Raw genomic sequence first — 20892 nt, forward strand, 5'->3', positions numbered from 1 at the left:
GGTACTTTATAGTGTCTAAATTAAAAAAAGAATACTTGCTTAATAATTTTTTTTATTTGGAAAAATAATAAAATTTATTATAGTAATAAAAAGAAAATAAATAAAAATAAAATATTAATAAAATTAACGGATAAACTTTTATTTGATTGAATTTCTTTTATAGCCAACTTGGATTGGGATTTAAAGTTTGATTAAATGTTAATTAGATTATGATTTAACTTTAAACTGGGTCTTGATGGCTCAAAAATTTGTATTAGATAATGAAAATTTTTAAAAATATATTTATTATATATATAATAATACTGTCATTATAGGATTTAAAAAAAAAAAAAGAGTGTCGTTATAAAAATTGATTATCGGAAATTCGTTCTTGATAAACCAAATAATTTCTCACAAGTAACGGGCCAGAGTGCAATGACATGGCAACAAACGATTGGCCATCAGGGAAAAGAGATGTGGGCGCGGCTGCATCAAAGACAAGAAAGCTGATCAAGGATAAAAGGACGAACCATAGCCGAACAATTGCTTCTTCATAGAAAAGGAAGAAATGGAGGGCAAAGTTCTTCAATTCCTCAATTCAAACCCACTTCCTTCAACCATCCCCGTCTTCAAAAACCTTTCTTCAACAATAACAACAATAGTACAGACTCCGGTTATCGTACCTTGTCGGAGAAGATCTCTCACACTAAATTCCACCAACACCACAGGAGGCAACGATGACCCTCCACAGCCAGCTCCATCAATCATAACACCACCAGAAACTGTTGAGATAAGGTTCAAAAGAGGCTCAAGAAAGAGGAACAGAAACAGAAAGCAGAGTGCAGAACCGGTGAAGGCACAGGCTGCTCCTGATTCTCCAAAGAAGTGGGAGGACATGAGCCTTTCAGAGAAGGCACTTGAGATTTACATTGGAGAGAAGGGAATGCTGTTTTGGCTCAACAAATTTGCTTATGCTTCCATTTTCATTGTAATCGGAGGTTGGATACTCTTCAGGTTTGTGGGACCTTCTCTCAATCTTTACCAGTTGGATACTCCTCCTCTATCCCCTACCAACATGTTCAAGGGCTCGTGAAGTTCCAGTAATCCCTCTGAGCTTTAGTTATGAAATGGATGATGAATGCTGTTTTCCCTCTCTGAAGTTTTTGTTTCTAAAGATTCTGTAACTGAATCTAAACTAGCATTAAACTAATAAAGCATTTCTCTATTCATTTTATTTACTGCATTATTCCAATTCCGAATTTTTTATTCACAGTTTCAAGCCGGAATTGAATTCCTCATCCCTTAAAATTTTGAATACACATATTTTCCAGAATCTTAGAAGAATTATCAAAGGCAAGAATGAATAGACAATAACCAGACTGAGTAAAGCAATAATAATTTACCTCAATCTGCCGTTTCAGATGATACTCCATAATTGGAAGGAGATTCAACGCCTTCGAAACGGCATCGGACAGCTTTACAATTGATAGGATGTCCGTAAATCAGTTCCAGTAACCTCATAATGATAAGTGAAATCCTTTCCTTCTCTGCTTGTTCTCTCATCCTCTGGTTCTTTGTGTCTAGTTTTGCACCCTTTTCGGCAGCTGCAGGCAACTGGCCACAGAATAAAAAAAAAAGGACATTCTGTAGCAGCTGTATGATGTTAATGCACTTAAAATTTGTAATTTATGTGGCATGAGTTTTGGTTATGTCTTCATGGATTCGATTTAAAAGTTTTTGCACTTTAAAATATAAATATAGTATTTTCTGATCTTTTATGTTGGGACTAGGATTTGAGACTTATGACTGAGTGATTATATTTTGTGAAATTTTTTTTTTCATTTTGCCCGTCAACATAAACTTTACAGTTGTGTGTTCTTTAGAGTTAGATTTACTTATTGTTATAAGAAAATTGGAACACTTAGCCATGGAGAGAGAATCAATAACTTACAAGCATGCAGTGAATATGCCATCCCCTGTTTTTTGCATTTTGGCATCCCCTGTTTGCATTTTGTTGGGATTGGCATTGGCAACTGAAAATAACCCCTCTGCTATTGGTAGACCACAACTCGATGTGATTAAGATTGACCTAATATTGGTAAGATTTAGGTCCTCTTTTCAAAGTGGAAATGCAGTTTCTTTGTCAATGATTTGAAGCAAAGAAGGTAATCGACTCATTTCTTTTAGGCAAAACTTTAACATCTTTTCCGTACATGGCAAACCTTTCAATTTAATCTTCTCTGCTACCATTTTGGAGGGTTTCGTGCCTACAAATTCCGTTTGCAATTTCATCTTCGCGAGCAAGCTTTTTAAATCTCTTGAGAAGGATGTGGTGGACGAAAATTTCACTGTAATGCTACAAGAAAAAATGTGTCTTTGAGTTAATTATTTGAAGATCACACTTTTCTCAGTTTTACAATTGCAAGCAAATCCAAATTTTACATGATTTCTGGGCATTCAACTGCTAACTGCTAAGCTAAGCGCCACTAAAGGCACGCCTATACAAAGAACCATCATCATCTGAGGCATTCCTATACAATTTACAAAAGCATTTTGCTATGTGAAAGACTGAACCACCAAAGAAGTGGAGACTAAGCCCGAGAGAAGGCCAACAATGAGAGCACTGTTATACGTAGTTGGTTCAGCTTGTACTGTGTTGTTTCGAGAGTCATTATAGGTTTCATTGAAGAAGGGCCCTCCAACTAGAGCTCCAACTGCTACATTTGGATTAGGATAGGGTGAGTCAAGCCACTCGAATCCATCTCCACACCCAGTTTTGGCATCAACTGGAATTGATGATCCTCTGTGGTGTACATACTGAGGGTAGTCTTCTCCATACCCAACAAGAAAACTCATCTCCATTGGATTCTTTCCTAAGACATAATCTGCCTGCAAGTGTTTTAAGTAATCAGGAATCGTGTGACGAAGCAATTTCTATATTAATTTATATATAGTTGCATACCTGTGAGAGGGCAAAGCTGCGAAGATCAGCTGGACTGTAGAATTTCCCGCTACAATATAAAGTTGGAATATGGGAGGCAACCATGTAATCACTAAACAGAACAGCTAGGAATGCAGAGGCCACAGGGTATTGCAGAGAATTCCATTTTAAAACCCATATCAGGCCATCTGCATTTACAGCACAAGGTTGTCAATAAGCGAAACAATGAGCAGCTTGTTTGCAGTCAAGAAAAAGAAGACTCACCAATTATTTTTATTTAATTTTCTATTGTAAAATTAAGATCTTTTATTCACATTTATATTATAATTAGGAAATTTAATTAGAAAGTAGTTTTTTTTAATTATTTAAGAATTCTATTGTTTACAATTTCCTAGTTAGTGTTGATTTTATATTTCTTGTTAGATTGGTTTGGTATTTTCTTATTTTCTTAGTAGTATTAGGATTAATATTGTATTACAAAAACTTATATTATTATTGACATTGACAATTGAAAATTTGAGGAGTTTATTTTCTTTTTTCCCTTCGAATGCTACTTGTGATTCTACATCAATAGAATAACATTAGTAGTAGGGGATAGGACATCAAATTACTTTCTGTTCTGCTAGATGTGGCCGTAGGTGAATCTGGAAGAAGCATACACATGAAGGCCTCAGCTGTCTCTCTATACATCTGAAGCTCAAGATTCTCCTCCGTTGACATCCCTTCTACGCCAAACATGTTTATCCTGGATAGCAGAACCTGCTCCAAAAAACCGAAAAGCATCATCAAAGTTGATTTCAATCCACATGACATTACCATGTTTGACATTGCAAGCAATATTGTTTGTTCTCAACACAAATTTCCATTACGTCAAATAAAAAGAAGCTAGTGGAGAAGCATTAGATCAGAACTTCACATATACACGTATATAAGTTTTTGATTGAGAACTATGATATGATACCTGACCTCCAGCATGCTTGTCATCCCAACTAAACCAAGTTGGATTTCCCCAATTGGAGAATTCTTCTCCATTCATTTCAGTTACATATTTAAGGTATAATTTATCTCCAGTTGCATGGTAAAGCCAGGCAGCTGCCCACAAGAGTTCATCTCCATATCCTGTGGAATTGTAGAATTTCTGCAGTTGGGGGATGCTCTCACTGTAGGAACCTCTATAAGTGTCGGCAAAATTGAAGAGTTGCTGAGCATGCGTGAGAAGCAAATTAGAATAAGAGGAGTTGATTTTCTTGAATACAAGAGATGCTGATGCCATTGCAGCTGCAGTTTCTGCTGCTACATCTGTCCCTGGGAAAGATGTATTAACTTGTAATAGCGGCCTTTTCTCTGTCATGGTTTCTGGTCTTTGCCAGCAATTGTGATCCACATCAGGATCGCCCACCTTTAAGGAAATAATTTTAGTAAGATATTTCTAAAAAACAATTAAAACATGAATTTCACGTAAATAAAAGATTGGACCAAGTGGACCACCTGGATATAGAGCACATCTGGGGAAGGATGGGCATTGATGAGATAATCAATGATCCACTTCAGCGACTCCTGAGCATACCCCAATTGATTCACTGTATTCATGTGTTCTCCATATTCAAGGATGGCCCAGGACAACATGGTTGCAGTGAAAGCCATAGGGAAGCCAAACTTGATGAGATCACCAGCATCATACATTCCTTTTGATAAATCCAATCCCTGTTGCCATCCATCTTGCAGCCCTGAATCCCCTCTCCAAGGAATCCTGTTTTTCTCTAGCTTCCCAGCTGCACATCGAAATCTTCGCTCCAATAAAAATGATAAAAAAAAAAATCAAGAAGAATATTTTTCCATACAGAGTGAGTGAGCTAATTACTCACATTTTTGTACATCAAAGAATTGCAAGGCGAGTTCAAGAACATCTGCATATTTCTTGTTAATGGCTCCATGGTGACCTGAACTTTTCTTGAAGTGATTAAAACCCTTCAAAACTGTGAGACCAGCTGCTGCTGCAACCATTGCTCCGATTAAAAACACCAGCAAACACCAACCCCATCCTTTGAATTTTGCATCCTCTCCTTGTTCCCATTCCTTGAATTTTTTATCCTCTGCTTGTTTACCTTCCATAGAAGGTCCAAGATTTGCTTCCCGCAAATAATGCCTTACTTGTCCAAGAAAGAAACAGAGAGATGAAATAACAAAAGAGGACTTGTAATTTTCATGTTAAAATGAAACAATGCCATTGAAACTACAATGGACAAAGGAAAGATTCAGTTCTTGAAGAAATGGTAGTGGAATTTTGATGAATTTTACCTTGTGGGATACGAAATGCTAGGAATTGGTAGGATTTCCAGTTCTCCTCATTCTTATATATGCTGGAATTTGGAATATAGTGGAAATGGAGGCATGGGTGGACGCTGCCGTTGGATTCTTTGTGGGGCCATGTGGACGTGAAGGTGGAGGATCAGGATGTGGCCGAGAAATGATGCCATTAATGAACGAAGACGAGTTGTCATGGGAAGGACTAGGGCCAGGAGGGAGGAGGCTTGTCGTATTCCATAGGAGAGAAACTGGGAAAAACCCAAAATGGAAAGATTGAGTCGCTTTGTCGTTTTCTGTTGCAGCTCAGAAAGGAATATACTCGTTGGTTGTTTCCGCAGGCCGTAACGCCAAAATTAACATATGTGGTTCACTAGAAACTTTCACAATCTTTGATTTTTGGGTATACGGATAACTCCGGATATTTTTCTCCACTTATACATATCATTGATTAGTTTGGCTTAATGTATGTAAAGGTAAATTCTCCCATTTATTTATAAATTTCACATTTGTTAGAGTTTTAGTCTATATATCCCAATTTTAATTTAATGGTATTAAATTTATTTTTAATAATAAATTTTAATTTATTAATATTATAATTGTTCTCAAGATTTTTGAGTTTTAATTGAAACTAATTATATAAAAAAGTTATTTTAAAATTTAGACTTCAAATTTAGTAGGAAACCAATAAAAAAAAGACATTTTTTTAGACCTTTTCACAATTAGAATTTTTTTTGAGTCCAAATCCCCTAATTCTCAATCAATATGTTTAGCTTATAGAATTTCTTACATACATAGATATATCTATATGTATAATTTTTTAATATATATATATATAAGGAAAAGTATAGTTATGTGCAAGATTTTTACTTGATTTTTAAAAATACATTTTTTATATAAATTTTATCTATTTATAATATTTTTTAATAAAATTAAATCTTAATTAATGGGAGGAGAACCGTTGCTGCTCCTCTTAACAACAAGAAGTTAGACCATTGTCGAGAAGGGGAGCAACGACATCCAAGAGTCTCAGAAAGACCTTATATAAACAGTCCATTGGTTTCAACCCCGTTCAGCAAAGACCTCCAATCTCCACCAGTTCAAAAACCGTATGTATGGCCGGGATAGTGACGCAGTAGAACTCCTCGGCATTCTCAGTCTCATGTAATCTTTGGGGAATACCTTCAACAAAGCAGAAGGTTGTAGCCCTGGAAATACCTACATTAAACATGCTGAAGCCCCTCCAACCGAAGTAGGTAAAGCTTCTGGACCTAGAAACCAACAATCTTAACTAAAGTTTCAACAAACCTTGTTCTTGTATTTTGTCTAATCTCCCTGTATGTGTTTTCCTCCTTGAACTCCAAGATCAGCATAACAAAACCACAAATAGATCAATTTTAGCGAGCTCTACCAATACCTGCTTATCTGTAGAAAACAACACAAAAAAACAAATTATTTACTCCCACATTTATACAGGGAAAGCCACCCACTTTAGGCTGGAATAAAACCAGCTGCTTCCCTGCCTTAGGACAGGAAAGTAAACAAAAGCAAGGTAACCAAGAGAAAAATGAGCGAAATTTCTCTCTCTAGGCAAGTTATTGTATTAAACCACTCAAAAGAACTTATTTGACGCACAAAAAGGGAATTGATGATGAGCATGAAGAAGGATGATGATTAATTTTGCATAATGAAATGGACTACCACAGCAACTGATTTCGGATGTCCTTTATCTTCTTACCATGCCCTAGCAATTAATGAACAAATGAGATTTTTTTTTCTCCTTTTCACAGTCGATGGCTAATATATATATGACTGTGCATAAAAATTTACTTCGGAGCCTCAGACATAATTACATATAATGATACTCGTTTGATGTCAAGATAACACTGGTTTTTTATGATACTAAATATCTCAAAATGACATCTTTTTTATGCTTATTTGTTTTATTTTATTTTTACTTTATTCTTTTATCTATAATATGAAAAATAATTTTATTAACTAATGGTAGTTATTAATAAAATAAAACTTACTTTAATTTTAATAAAGTAGCTATAGAAAACCCTCAACTTGATCGATTTATTTATTTCTTTTAAAATATTAATGTATTTGTTTTACAGAAGATTGAAGGTTTTGAGTTTATTTCTTTTTCTGCTAAACATAGCATAATGCATATAATTTTTCATTATACTATTTTAAATTAATTATTTTAATTTTTAAGACTACTAACAGTCCTACACTCCCATAATGGACTACGAAATTCATAAGTTTGTGATTCGAGTACTGTAACATTTTCTTTTCATGAGGGATTTAGATTGTAATTTTAAACTTTTTATAAAAAAATTATTTAGTTTCGTACAATATATTGAATTTTAAGATTGTTTAATAATTTATTTGGGAAGCAATTAAAGGGAAGAAAAATAAAGCAGAGAAAATAAGAAGAAAAAATGAGGAAAAAATAATTTTATTCTCTTTTTATTAAGAAAAATGGATTTATGATGTATATATATATATATATATATATATATAATTACAGTGTAAGTGTGTAATGAGATAACAAAAGAAAAGTTATCAATATTTTATTGTAATTTTATTGATGAGGTAAGGAGCAGAAAAGCAAAGAAAGAGGGAGGACGACAACAAACCTGCCCAGCTATTCAGCTAACTCTCTTCTTCCCCTTTCCTTTCTCTCTATTACATGGTCCCTGTTTGCTTATGCTTCTGATCCCGCGGGAGCCCGAAATTTTCAACCCCATCCAATCAGAACCTAAGGTTTCGTTACTCTCTCAATCACTTTTCGCAATTTTTTTTTTATTATTAATTTTTAAGTTTTACCCTTCTAAAATATCTGCTTTCTCTTCAGTTTCCATTTTATTTTTTTTTGTCGTTTGATGCATGTAACCGTACCGTTTTTGTCGATTATTGTCTTTCTGTTTTAGATTTAGGGGTTTGATTTGGGAATAATGCGTGTTTTTTGCTCTTGACTTGGCGTGTTTTCAACTACAGTTAGGGTTTATCCGTGTTTGTAAATTGTATTTTTTTGTGCTTTGTTAGTTTGGATCGTCAAATTGAGCTTTCAAATCTCTGATCAAGCTACCCTTTGTTGTTGTTCTTGTGTTCCCCCACCCCTTCTGTCTCCCTCTAGAGAAAGGATGAAGCTTTGAACTAGAATTAACCTTTTTCCTTTCTATGATGTTTTGCTAGTTTTTCCCCCTAAATCCTTCTTGGGTATTTTACTTTGTGCTGTTCTCTGATGGAATGGAGTTCTTTTCTGGGTGAAACTCCCTGGTATTCGTTGTTGTGTCTTTAGATATTACTAGAGAATATTGTTGGCTTTTGGCTTTGCGAGACTTATATGAAGGCAATGGTAACTATTTTGTTTTGAGATTAGGTAAATGTTGCTCTTTGTCCGAGCAATTTCAAGGATAATGAACAATTAGAGTGTGTACCGTGGATAAAGCTTGAGTTTTGGGATCTCGCTCGACTGTCTGTTTAAACCTATGCCTAGAAAATATTATCCTTTTTTGGAAATATTTGCTATTTTCTAGCCGTGGGGACCTTTGTTGAGAGTGCTACTAAGGAATCTTCTTGCTCCTTGTGATGTTTTATGAGCTTCAAAATTCTCTGTTCTGCACTAGTTTTGCTACTTGCCATGTATATTCTTAATTCAGCTGTGTTTTATGATGCTTTGTGCTTTTTCTAAGTTGCTAGGTTTTATGCGTCCCCTGTGTTTGGTTTTTGATATTTGAATTGTTGTTGGTTTATGCTACTTTAAATTTGAAGTTCTCACATGTTTTCCCTGACTTAGGATTTAGGAAGGGCATGGCGGCGGGAGAAGATGTTGATATGTCAAATTTGAAGTCTCAGCTAAATGAAACTCATGAATTGTGGAAGTTGGAGATGGAACGAGGACAGTCACAAGTGGATGCATTACAAGCGAAGCTTATGGAGGTAAAGGCTTGTATAAAGGGGTCTGATGAAGATGTGAAGAAAGAGTTGGAGGTTCTTTGGCGAAGAGTGCAAACCACTGCAACATTATTGACCTACCTAAAATCAAAAGCAAGAATCATGGCTGTTCCTGATTTAGCTCATACATCATGTGGCATCAAAGAATTAGAAGGAGTGGGGCTTGTTGACAAGAATGGTGCACCCCTTTCTAGTTGGTCAAGGACTGTTGATCTTTCTTCTTTTGACAGTCCAGATGATGAAACATGGATTAGACTTGGTGCGCAGCATGGTAGTTGTGATGAACAAGATGAAGCTTATATTGGTGAATTGCTCCAGTCTGTGCAGATGGTAACTGTTGTAATGGAAGCTCTTGTGAAAAGAGTTCTAATGGCAGAATCTGAAACTGCAATTGAGAAAGATAAGGTAACATTTGGTCAGGAAGAAATTAGGAAGAAGGCAATCCAAATTGAGACCATGTCTTCAAAATTAGAGGAGATGGAGAGATTTGCCCTTGGAACAAATAGTATTCTTAATGAGATGCGCCAGAGGGTTGAGGATTTGGTTGAAGAAACATCAAGGCAGAGGCAAAGAGCTGCAGAAAATGAACAAGAGCTTTGCCGTGTTAAAAGGGATTTTGAGTCGTTGAAATCATATGTTAGCAGTCTCATTAGTGTAAGAGAGACACTTCTTTCATCGGAGAAGCAATTTCAAACTATTGAGAGGCTTTTTGAACGGTCAGTAAATTTCACTAGTAATAATGCTCTGGAGTACTTGTTTTCTTAATTTTCTAAGGGTTTACTCCGTAAGGCTAAAAGGAAGCATGCTTATGTTTTCTCCAGCCTTTCCTGCAAAGACTGAAAAAGAAGCAAATTTTGCTAAACCTCTAGGTGAACTGCTCATAGGCATGACAGAGATGAAAATTTCAAAACTTTAATAATATGACACCTTCTATCAGGATTGGATGAACACATGTCGTCCTGCCTTGTGATGGCATAATCAACTGATACTAATGTTAAATCCTTTGGTTTCATAGGTCATGCATTTTTGTTAACTATTAGTAATTATGGTATTGTCTCTGTCCATGGCTTAACCAAAAATGTAGTTAAATTTTGGTCTCCTTGGAACCATAGTGAAGTCAACATCCGTCCATGTATAATTTCATGCACCTGTTAAGTTATTCACATCTTTTATATTTGATTTTGTTTGGGAAATCCAAAATTCATGCTGACTATTGATTACTTGTCAACCTAGAGCCAAACTGTGATACGGTTCCCGTGCCACATCTGAAATAGGTTTAGTATGCGTCCTTGGTGGTGATGTCTGCGTTTTTATATCTTTCTCTGTAGCCCAAGAAACAATTAAGTTCCCCTATCTCTCTCTTTCTCTGGTCAAAGCTAGTTTTGCATCCTTTTCTCCTCCACCAGTTACTTCTTAAGCTTGATTACTTTAAAATCTAATATTTTTATGGAGCAGGCTAGTTGCAAAGACAACTCAGTTGGAAGGTGAGAAAATGCAGAAAGAGGCTGAAGTTCAGAAACTTATGGAAGAGAATGTGAGGTTGACTGCTCTCCTTGACAAGAAGGAGGCCCAACTCCTGGCAATGAATGAACAGTGCAAGGTAATGGCGCTGAATGCTTCAAATTTATGATTTGTTGGGCTATCTTATTCAACCTTCTGGTGGCTTGTGGTGGATGGATATTTCACGCAAGCCCAATTGCCAATCACCCGGAGAAGAGTCGGGAATTGAGTGATGCTGAATTGAGCATCTTGGATCCTTTTCGCAAATTGTAGTACTGTGAAGAGCTCAGTGAACATGTTTAGTTGTACCATTCTTGTGCTGTTGGAAAACCCAAGCCAGAAAGCATTAATCAAAACAGTTGTTCTGTGTGAATGGAAATTTGTGTTATTAATCAAATAGTTGATGACTTGTGCATCTTTGTTGTAATTGTTTGGGATCAATTCTATTGTGTTGAATGAGCTAGCCTCATTACACAAGCTAAGCTTTTCATTTGATTCTTTTTAAGTTAAACATCGTTGATCGTTTTGCAGGTCGGTAATAAAATGGGATACCCATCTGGATAATTTTTTCAGTGCCTGCAGCTTTTTCCCTTAGTAACAGGAGACGCCTATGCTTTCTCCCTTCATTTTTGGAAATGGTAAAATCTGCTAGCTTCAAAGTTCCTGGCGCTTACAGCGCATGTCATGCGTGGAGTTGCCATATGGTCGTAACTTACCGATTTTTCAATTTTGGATAAAACTCAGATCACTTTTCAGAATAAAATTACAATGCCAAGCTTCAAAAAGTATTGTAATTCCCAAGCTCGCCCAAATATATAACAGAATCCTTACACCGATGCTGTGTGAAAAGGTTTTGTCGAATTGAATTGGGAAATTTGCACATTCAAAACACAAAATACATAATATATAAGTACATAAGATTTACATACTAATTGATATGAATACATAAGATTTACATACCAATTGATACAAATCATTGAGCACCATGAGTCATCAAAATTGCATTGTATGACATAAGTCCTAAAATTACACCATGTAAGAATAGGCTATCTAGCAACCGCATGAGAATAGACCACTTAGGTATAACTCATTCTTAAAAACTGTACATTCTTGTTGCTCACGGTTTGCGCCTTATTCATCTGACCACTTGTCCTTGTAGCTTACACAATACACCTAAGCCACCACTCCAAATTCAGATAAATTTTTCTCATGGTACATATGGCTATTAAGCCATTTAAATAACCAAGGAAATAAACATCCCACGTATACTTCTCATACATTTTCATGCCAAAAACAATGAGAGAGATCTGAAAGTGCTAATAGATATTCCATCTATTTTAAAGTTGATTGAAAATAGCCTTGACGGTCTTGAAATGAGATACAAAAATTAACTAGTAATATTACGACATGACTAAACAATCAAGCCATCACTCGCGTCCATGCGTTGAACATAACATTTTAACCAAGTAAAGATTTCACATGGGATTACAGTTATATAATTCAACGACTGTAAGTCCATTCCTCAGTCATGGTCAGCATCCTCTATGTCTTCATCCTCTGGAACACCACGAAGATACAGAACATTGTTGCATCTGCAAGTGAAATACACAAAAAAAAGCCCCTGTAACTCTTGTTTAGAAACTATCATGCAGCATTTAACTCTGCACATTGACGGGATGTGTCGTGTATTTTTCAGATACATATTCACAATGATATTGTATTTTATAGTATAGGAGCAAAGCCAGAGGTCTAACAAACTCTCTATAATTAAAATTTGTTTGTATGCATAAGCCTCAAATATATATTAAAAAAAAAAACAACAATGCCATCAAGGAAACTAAATCTGACAAATTACTTTTACAGTTCACAGTGCCTAACTTGCATTGCAAACAACCCCAAAATATTGTCTTTCTTGTTTAATTTCACTTTTCATTCTTTTATAAACCATGATTGTTCACCTAAATTTTTACTCATTCTAGTCTTTCAATTAATGAAAGAAAGCTAGCCTACACAACCAACTTTGCAAGCTGTCCTACATCAAGGATTTGGCTTAGATAGGGGGCTAAAAGGTGAGATGAAACCCTATTATCAGAGTTAGGGAAGCCTTGAGAGAGGATCTGGGATTTTTCCATGGTAGGCCCATTTGAAAGACAAGTGAACTACAAAAATTATAGAGAAATAACTTGGTAGAGAATTTTTACTATTTATGACTTTAGAAAAGGGAAATTTTGGCTCTGTAGATGAATTTCATTGTAAATGCACATCTGAATCAGTCCAACATTTGATCTTGCATTGCAACCAGATAAGAAAGTTATGGGAGAATGTTAATCATTAACAGAAGTTTATCTAGTAGCAAGGATAATGGAGGAAGAGTTGCAGGCTTAGAAGGGGTTTTGCTTGTAGAGAGATGCAAATTTCACCTTGAACCCTCTAGCTAGTACGTAGCATGGATGGAAAAGAATCATGGGACTTTTGAGAGACAGCAACTGCCTCTGTCTGTTATTATTGATAGCATAAAGCTTTTTATTTTTGTACTGGGAGTTATTCTCAACATTTTATATTTTGTACATTCTTTGTATTGTATATAACTTTCTATCTTGCACAAGTATTGCCTTTAGGACATGGGGATTACAGTCCTAACTTGTGATTCTTGATTTGTGTAAATGAAAGGAATAGAAAAGAACAAAAAGAAATAAAGGGAATCTAATCCGTTACAACAACTATAAAGTTAACTAACTAACAAATTCCCACAGGTAAATGGCCTATTTAATTTATGGCCAATGGTAAAGTAAACCCCTAACTCCGCCTAAATAGTTTGCGTTTAGCCGGTCCCAAGTCCGGATAAAGGAGGAGGGTTGTGGTTGGTGACAACCAGCATAAAAATTTCATCACACCTTTATGATATGGATTCAAATGATATAAACGTTGGGGCGTCCTTTACTAACGATGCGCTACATCGGAGCCCGGATGTATCGAGAAATATGCAAGGGTGTAAGGGGTTCACCGAAAGCGACGCGCCATGCTAGCGTCCGGGTGTGGTGTTAAGTGAGCAAGGGTTCCCACATCATGGACGAGTGTGGGTAAAGAAGTTAGTTCATATGACAGATAGTAGAACAAATAGTGGAACAGAACACAAGATAGACATAGAAAACAATAGAAGATATCATAGAAGGAGACCAATTAGGAAGGTGCAGGATAGGAGGAGGATCAGGGTTGGTACTTGGAATGTTGGATCACTTACAATAAAATTAATGGAGCTTGTGGATACCTTGGAAAGGAGAAGGGTGAATATTACTTGCATTCAGGAGACTAAATGGGTAAGAGAGAAAAGTAAGGAAGTGGACAATTCAGGGTACAAACTGTGGTTTACCGGAAAGGAGATAAACAAGAACGGAGTGGGCATAATTGTAGATAGGACATTGAAAGACGCAGTAACAGCTGTGAAAAGAGTAGGAGATAGAATTATACTAGTAAAACTAGTACTAGAAAGAGAAACAATAAATATAGTTAGTGCTTATACCTCACAAATAGACTAAACAGTGAGAGGAAACAAAGGTTTTGGGAAGATATGGATGATTTAATGCAAAGCATACCGAATGAAGAGAATGTTTTTATTGGTGAAAATTTGAATGGACATGTAGGAAGTGATAGACAAGGGTATGAAAATATTCATGGAGGTTTTGGTTTTGGCAGTCAAAATGAGTAAGGGAAAAAGCATCCTGAATTTTGCTATGGCATACGACCTAATATTAGTAAATACCTACTTTATAAAAAGAGAGTCACATTTAGTGACTTTCAAAAGTGGGCAACATAGAAGCTAAATCGACTTCCTCTTAACCAGGAAGACAAATAGAGCTCTATACAAGGATTGCAAGGTCATTCTAGGAGAGGCTTTAACATGTCAACATCGGTTGGTGGTATTGGATGTCAAGTTTAGGAACAATTCAAGTAAGGTCAGAAGAAATAGTGTAACTCGAACAAAGTGGTGGGAGTTCAAAGGAGTAAAGCAAGTGAAGTTCAAAAATGAGCTTCTCGAGTTTGAAGTATGGAAGCTGGATATGGAGGCCAATGATACGTGGATACAGATGGCATCAAAGATTAGAGAATTAGCTAGAAAAGTACTTGGAGAGTCTAAAGGACATGGACCACCCTCAAAAGAGAGATGGTGGTGGAATGAGGAAGTACAAAAGTCAATGAAGAAAAAAAGGAAATGGTATAAGAAATTATCTAAATGTAATAATAATGAGACATATGAACAGTACAAGATAGCAAAGAAAGAGGCAAAAAAAGCAGTTAGTCAAGTAAGAGCACAGGCCTTTGAAAAGTTATATGAGAAACTTGGAACTAAAGAAAGGGAGAAAGATATTTATAGATTAGCAAGGATGAGAGAAAGGAAATGTCAAAATCTCAATCAAGTTTGGTGCATTAAGGATAAAGAAGGAAAAGTGTTGGTGAAAGATGAGGACATTAAAGAAAGATGGAGAAATTATTTTAATAATCTCTTTAATAATAGTCAAAATGGTGATAGCGTGAATATAGATTATAGAACAATAGAAAAGAATGTGAATTATACTAGAAGGATTAGATCTTTAGAAGTAAAGGATGCACTTAAGAAAATGAAAATGGGTAAAACCTGTGGACCCAATGAAATACCAATTTAAGTGTGGAAGTGTTTGGGAGATATGGGAGTGGCATAGTTAACTAAATTATTTAATAAGATTCTAAACTCAAAGAATATGCCTGATGAATGGAGGAAGAGTATTTTAGTACCTATTTTTAAAAATAAGGAAGACATATAGAATTGCTCAAACTATAGGGGAATTAAACTCATGAGCCATACTATAAAGTTGTGGGAGAGAGTTGTGGAGCATCGACTATGTCGTGATACTTCTATCTCTCTCAATCAATTTGGTTTCATACCTGGTCGTTCAACTATGGAAGCGATCTTTCTCATTAGAAGCTTGATGGAGAAATATAGAGATGTGAAGAAATATCTACACATGGTTTTTATTGATTTGGCGAACGCTTATGATAGTGTTCCAAGAGATGTCTTATGGAATGTGTTAGAACAAAAGAGGGTATCTATTAGGTACATACAAGTGTTGAAAGATATATATGAAGGAGCAACTACTATTGTGTGCACAGTGGGAGGGGACACAAGAGATTTTCCGATCTCAATTGGATTACACCAAGGATCAGCCATAAGCCCTTATATTTTTACATTAGTTTTAGATGAATTAACGAAACATATACAAGAGAGTATTCCTTGGTGCATGATGTTTGCGGATGATATTATTCTGATAGATGAGACACGAGAAGGAGTCAATAGAAAGCTAGAACTTTGGAGAAGTACTCTAGAATCAAAGGGTTTTAAGTTAAGTAGAACGAAGACAGAATACATGCATTGTAAGTTCAGTGAAGGCCAAACTGGTGATAGGAAAGGAGTTGGTTTGAATGGAGCGGTACTGTCCCAAAGTAATCACTTTAAATATCTAGGCTCAGTCCTTCAAGCAGATGGGGAATGTGAGGAGGATGTTAGTCATAGGATTAAAGCCGGATGGTTGAAGTGGAGACATGCCACGGGAGTTTTATCTGATCGTAAGATTCCCAATAAATTGAAAGGAAAATTTTACCGTACAGTCATACGACCGGCTATGTTATATGGTAGTGAGTGTTGGGCACTAAAAGAGTCGTATGCGTCTAAGATAAGAGTTGCAGAGATGAGAATGTTAAGATGGATGAGTGACCATACTAGACTAGATAAAATCCGAAATGAGAGTATTAGAGAAAAGGTAGGAGTGGTGTCAATTGAAGATAAGTTGAGAGAAGAGAGATTGAGGTGGTTTGGTCATGTGAAGCGTAGACATACGGAAGCTCCAGTTAGAAAAGCGAAGCACATTAGGTTAGATGATAGAAAGAAAAAAAAAGGGGTAGACCTAAATTGACTCGGAGGAGTGTAGTACAATATGACCTAGAAGCATTACACATTTTTGAAGATTTAACTCAAAATTGTTTAGAGTGGAGAAAGCGAATCCATATAACCGACCCCAAATTTTTGAGATAAAGGCTTAGTTGAGTTGAGTTGAGTTGAGTTGAGTTGAGTCCAGTAAACCCCTGAAATATTTTATAGCAGGTCATGAAGAACTTGATCACTTAGCCAAAATTCTAATAGGATGTTAAAAAAAATTATGCAGGATCCACATATCTGAATTAATCATGAGGCCTATTAACAGAAGAAAACCAATGGTCATAAAACTTTGTTAACTTATAACCTTCCATCCAATTGTTGAGAAGGTGGAGAAATGGAAAAGAACATGACAGATTCTTAAAACAGTTTAAACCTCAAAACTTCTATTTCCACCCATCTTCCCAGCAACTGAATAAAATTTAGGTCAACATCCATGCCTGGCACATAATTTTCACACCAAGACAACACCTGTCTTAGTAAAACAAGGCACATTAATACTAATATGTTTAGTTTAAGCTACCTGATCAAAATCTCTCCCAAATTTCCAGTGAATTGACCATCAATATATTCTTCAGTGTTGCCTAGCTGCAATCATATTTCATCAGTTAGAAAAGGTCAGAAACAAAGGATACTGACAAGGAAAAACAACTGAAATAACTCAATTCCAATAAATGGGTTACACAAGGTAGATACTAAAATATTACTGAACCCAAGTCAACTATGACTTGATCCCAATCTGCTTGACTGTTGGCTATATGGGCCCTTCTCCTCCCTGCCAATAGGCTATTGCAACAAGAAAAACCATTTTCTCCCCCTTCTGTTGAATTCACATGATCTACTTTTGTTTATTATATCTATTTTTTGTAAAGTGTAAGACAAAAAACAGTTGTAAATACGTGTTTCTCTCGGTTTTTGGCTTCTGAAAAATTGATAAATTCCATGGTTCCCTACAATCGTGACCCTTTTCCCTGCAGATCTACATGCTCTCAAGTCTCAACCATTCAATTGTTAACCAAACAAAGCCTACGTTGTGCAAAGCTTATGCATATGAGCTCTAAAATATATATTTTGATGCAATTGAGCCAGTTGTTCAATAATCAGGTAAAGTTACACTTAAACTACAACCAATAAGCCAAGCAATAGTTCAAGTAAGTAACTAAGAAACTTGTAAATAAGGCAGCACCTGTAGGTTCATGTAAGAATCCACGGAAGCAAGAAAACCTGAAAGGGCAAGAAATCCAAAAATAAGCGTAAAAAAATAACATTGAAACAAAATTACAAAAAATAAAAAATAAAATAAAGAAGAGAAATCTTTACCTTTGTATTCCATTCCCCACTTGAGTTTGACTATAACAGTCTTGCCAGTCAAATTGTTCAAGAAAGGCTTAGGATTAACTGGTATGGTCTGCCAAATTCCACATACAAATGTTCAACCGACCACCCAGATCATATTATTCCTCCATTATTTGAAAAAAAGAAGATAAACATTTTTTTTCTTGGGAACTCTTAAGGCAAATAAAGAAAAAAGGGGGAAAAAAAAAAAGAACAAAACCATCATAACAAGTACCAAAACCAAACAAAACCATCAAAACAAGTACTCACAGCCATGGAGGGCGCGAGAGAGCAGATAGAGGCCAAGAGTGGGCGGTGCGGGAAATGCGTATTTGAGCGGCAGGTACTCCTTCCTCGAGCACTTGAGCAAAGCGTTTGAAGGAGCAGCTGATGGACTCAGATCTTAGAAGCTCTTTTATAGTACTACTAAACGACAGTGTGTTAGGCTGCATGACTTCCTGAACTGAGGCCTCTCTGGCCCAGTTAACATTGATTGGGCCTAGGACTGCTGTTGAACAAAAAATTAAATTAAGAAAAATATAATTTTTTTATAAAAGAAGAGCATAATGTTTACGAAATATTTATATGTTTACAAATTTTAAATATTTCTTAAAAAATATTTAATTTTTTATTATTTATATTAAAATTGACAAAATCTTTAAATTGAAATGGATTATAAAAGTGAGAAACAATATAATTGGGATGTTTCATATGTTCAATAATATTTTATATTAAAATCTAAATTGAAATAGATTATAAAATCGATTTAGCAATAGCAATCAACGATTAAATCGGATATTAAATTAATTAAATTAAAAAAATTAATAAAAAAAAACTATCGATTACTAATAGCAACTGATTTAGCAATCGAAAACAGTTACTAAATAGCAACTGAAATATAATTAATTGTAAAAAATTTGGCACCTTTAATTTATAATTTTGCAACTATTATGTAAAATGGTTACTATTTGTGACTAACTTAACAACCAAAAAGTCAGTTACTAATTTAAAAAAAATTATAACAAAATAAAATTTTCAAATAATAAATAAATAATTTAAGTAAATAAATTTTTCAAAAATTACTAAAATAATAAATCATTAATGAAAAATTAGTGCTAAAAAATTAATATAAAAATATTATAAAAAATTACTAATAATAACTATTATAAAAAAATATTAACAAAAAATTAAATATAAAAAGATACTTATAAGATAAATTACCAAAAAAATTACCCCATACATACATATATATATATATATATATATATATATAACAAAAAATTTGCAAAAAAATAATACTATAAATAATTTACTAACAAAAAATATATTTGTGCAAAAATTTTTATTTTATACCAAAGAAAATAAATTAAATAAAAAAATGAGAAAAAAAAGATGATGAAGAAAATAAATAAAAAAGAAAAAGATGATAAAAAAAATATGAGAAAGAAAAAGATGATGAAGAAAATATGTTAGAAAAGAAAAGATGATGAATAAAATACATGAAAATAAAAAAAAAGTAACGAAGAAAATAAAAGAGAAAAAAAGAAAGAGAGAGAATGAGTCGAGAGGAAGAAAAATTAGTAATAAGGAAAAAAAATAAATAGTAGTTTATATAAATGAAATAATAACTAATTTTTTATTGTTAATTTCTTTTAAAAATTGAGCAAAAATTTTTTAAGGGAAAATTTTATAACAAATTTGTAATCTATTTTTGTTAGTAATCGATTCGCAAATCAGTTGCAAATCAAAATAAAAAAAAAAGAAAAATAAGTTTTAAAAATAGGTTGCTATAAATTAGTTATAAATCAAAATAAAAAAAAATAGCAAAATTTTTTAAGGAAAAAAATCGGTTGTTTGGTTGCTATTAGCAACTGATTCGTAAATTAGTTGTAAATAAAAAAAAATTGAATGAAACTTTTAGGAAAAAAAATCAACTATAAAATAAGTTGCTAATAGCGATCGATTTTAATCGATTGCAAAAATTAGTTACTATTAACAATTAATTCACAAATCAGTTATAAATAAAATAAAAAAAAATAGGACAAAAATATTTGAGGGAAAATTTAACAACTAATTAGCAATTTATTACAAAAATTGGTTGCTAATTAGCAACCAATAAATAATCGGTTACAAATAATAACCGATTTTAGTAACCCATTGTAAATCGGTTACTAATAGTAACCAATTGTAAATCATTTGCTAATAGCAACCAATTACAAATCAATTGCTAATTTAAGAGTCAATTAAAATAATTTTTTAATTTAACAATCGATTCTCTAAATTGGTTGTTGTTAGCAACCAATTTTAAAATCGATTACTATTAATAATAGATTTTAGCAAACGATTTCTTAATCAATTACAAATAGCAACCGATTTTAAAATTAATTACTAATCGTATATTTAAGATTTTTCTAATATCAATTGGCAATTGATTTAACAACTAATTATAAATCGATTGTTAATAGCAATCGATTTTAGCAATTAATTATCGATTGAGCAATCGATTATTGAATCGGCTGCTAAAATTTTAAAAATTGATTATTTTACTAAAAAAACTAAATCACAAATTGATTATAAAATTGATTACTAATAGCAACCTATTTTAGTCTATTGTAAGACTTTTTTTTAGTGAATAATATTTTATTTTAAATTTAATTTTTTATTTTTCTGAAGCAAAATTTTTTTATAATATTTTAAAAATGATGGGAACCGTTCTTATTGACTTTTTAACTATGTTGAAGGTTTTGGAGCTTCATAAGTTAAACATATAAAATTTTGTTTTGGAATTTTCGGAAAATATTAACCCTGAATTTTGTAGAAGTTAATAGTAGACTAGAACCCTGATAAGTCCATGAATCCTGCATTTTCGAAGCAGGAACTCTAATCGAATGCTTTCCAGTTGCGG

General features: G+C 34.0%; 4 protein-coding genes across 5 annotated transcripts; 2 read left to right on the forward strand and 2 right to left on the reverse strand.

The window, feature by feature from the left end:
- Positions 1 to 516: 516 nt before the first annotated feature.
- LOC110655936 (uncharacterized) lies at positions 517 to 1213 on the forward strand. The gene has a single exon (XM_021812444.2). It carries the CDS (start codon positions 548 to 550, stop codon positions 1070 to 1072), a length of 525 nt encoding a protein of 174 aa, XP_021668136.2. The 5' UTR covers positions 517 to 547; the 3' UTR covers positions 1073 to 1213.
- Positions 1214 to 2343: 1130 nt separating this feature from the next.
- Positions 2344 to 5514, reverse strand: LOC110655937 (endoglucanase 24). Its single transcript, XM_058138325.1, has 7 exons — positions 5219 to 5514; positions 4786 to 5066; positions 4409 to 4692; positions 3882 to 4319; positions 3532 to 3679; positions 2942 to 3108; positions 2344 to 2868 (listed from the first exon to the last, which is right to left on the reverse strand). Exons 2-7 carry the CDS (start codon positions 5030 to 5032, stop codon positions 2536 to 2538), a joined length of 1617 nt encoding a protein of 538 aa, XP_057994308.1. The 5' UTR covers positions 5033 to 5066; positions 5219 to 5514; the 3' UTR covers positions 2344 to 2535.
- Positions 5515 to 7773: 2259 nt separating this feature from the next.
- LOC110655939 (uncharacterized) lies at positions 7774 to 11102 on the forward strand. Of its 2 annotated transcripts, none has more exons than XM_021812446.2 (3): positions 7774 to 7993; positions 9030 to 9903; positions 10643 to 11102. In XM_021812446.2, exons 2-3 carry the CDS (start codon positions 9044 to 9046, stop codon positions 10815 to 10817), a joined length of 1035 nt encoding a protein of 344 aa, XP_021668138.2. In that variant the 5' UTR covers positions 7774 to 7993; positions 9030 to 9043; the 3' UTR covers positions 10818 to 11102. The 2 variants fall into 2 exon arrangements, with proteins under 2 accessions (XP_021668138.2, XP_021668139.2); XM_021812447.2 differs by having other exon boundaries at positions 7781 to 7993; positions 9037 to 9903.
- Positions 11103 to 11995: 893 nt separating this feature from the next.
- On the reverse strand, positions 11996 to 18413 carry LOC110655940 (probable small nuclear ribonucleoprotein F). Its single transcript, XM_021812449.2, has 5 exons — positions 18258 to 18413; positions 17973 to 18060; positions 17839 to 17876; positions 17176 to 17240; positions 11996 to 12279 (listed from the first exon to the last, which is right to left on the reverse strand). Exons 1-5 carry the CDS (start codon positions 18261 to 18263, stop codon positions 12210 to 12212), a joined length of 267 nt encoding a protein of 88 aa, XP_021668141.1. The 5' UTR covers positions 18264 to 18413; the 3' UTR covers positions 11996 to 12209.
- Positions 18414 to 20892: the final 2479 nt, after the last annotated feature.

The sequence above is a fragment of the Hevea brasiliensis genome, chromosome 16 (genome assembly GCF_030052815.1).
Source record: "Hevea brasiliensis isolate MT/VB/25A 57/8 chromosome 16, ASM3005281v1, whole genome shotgun sequence".
NCBI lineage: Eukaryota > Viridiplantae > Streptophyta > Magnoliopsida > Malpighiales > Euphorbiaceae > Hevea > Hevea brasiliensis.

Coding starts and splice junctions, on each gene's coding strand:
- LOC110655936 (XM_021812444.2), top strand. CDS start 548: ATGGAGGGCAAAGTTCTTCAATTCCTCAATTCAAACCCACTTCCTTCA.
- LOC110655937 (XM_058138325.1), bottom strand. CDS start 5,032: ATGGAAGGTAAACAAGCAGAGGATAAAAAATTCAAGGAATGGGAACAA. Junction 4,320..4,408: donor CAGATGTGCTCTATATCCAG/GTGGTCCACTTG, acceptor ATTTCCTTAAAG/GTGGGCGATCCTGATGTGGA. Junction 3,109..3,531: donor CACATCTAGCAGAACAGAAA/GTAATTTGATGT, acceptor CTGTAAATGCAG/ATGGCCTGATATGGGTTTTA.
- LOC110655939 (XM_021812446.2), top strand. CDS start 9,044: ATGGCGGCGGGAGAAGATGTTGATATGTCAAATTTGAAGTCTCAGCTA. Junction 9,904..10,642: donor ATTGAGAGGCTTTTTGAACG/GTCAGTAAATTT, acceptor TTTATGGAGCAG/GCTAGTTGCAAAGACAACTC.
- LOC110655940 (XM_021812449.2), bottom strand. Junction 17,877..17,972: donor GTGGGGAATGGAATACAAAG/GTAAAGATTTCT, acceptor TTGCCCTTTCAG/GTTTTCTTGCTTCCGTGGAT. Junction 12,280..17,175: donor TTGGGAGAGATTTTGATCAG/GTAGCTTAAACT, acceptor TTTCACTTGCAG/ATGCAACAATGTTCTGTATC.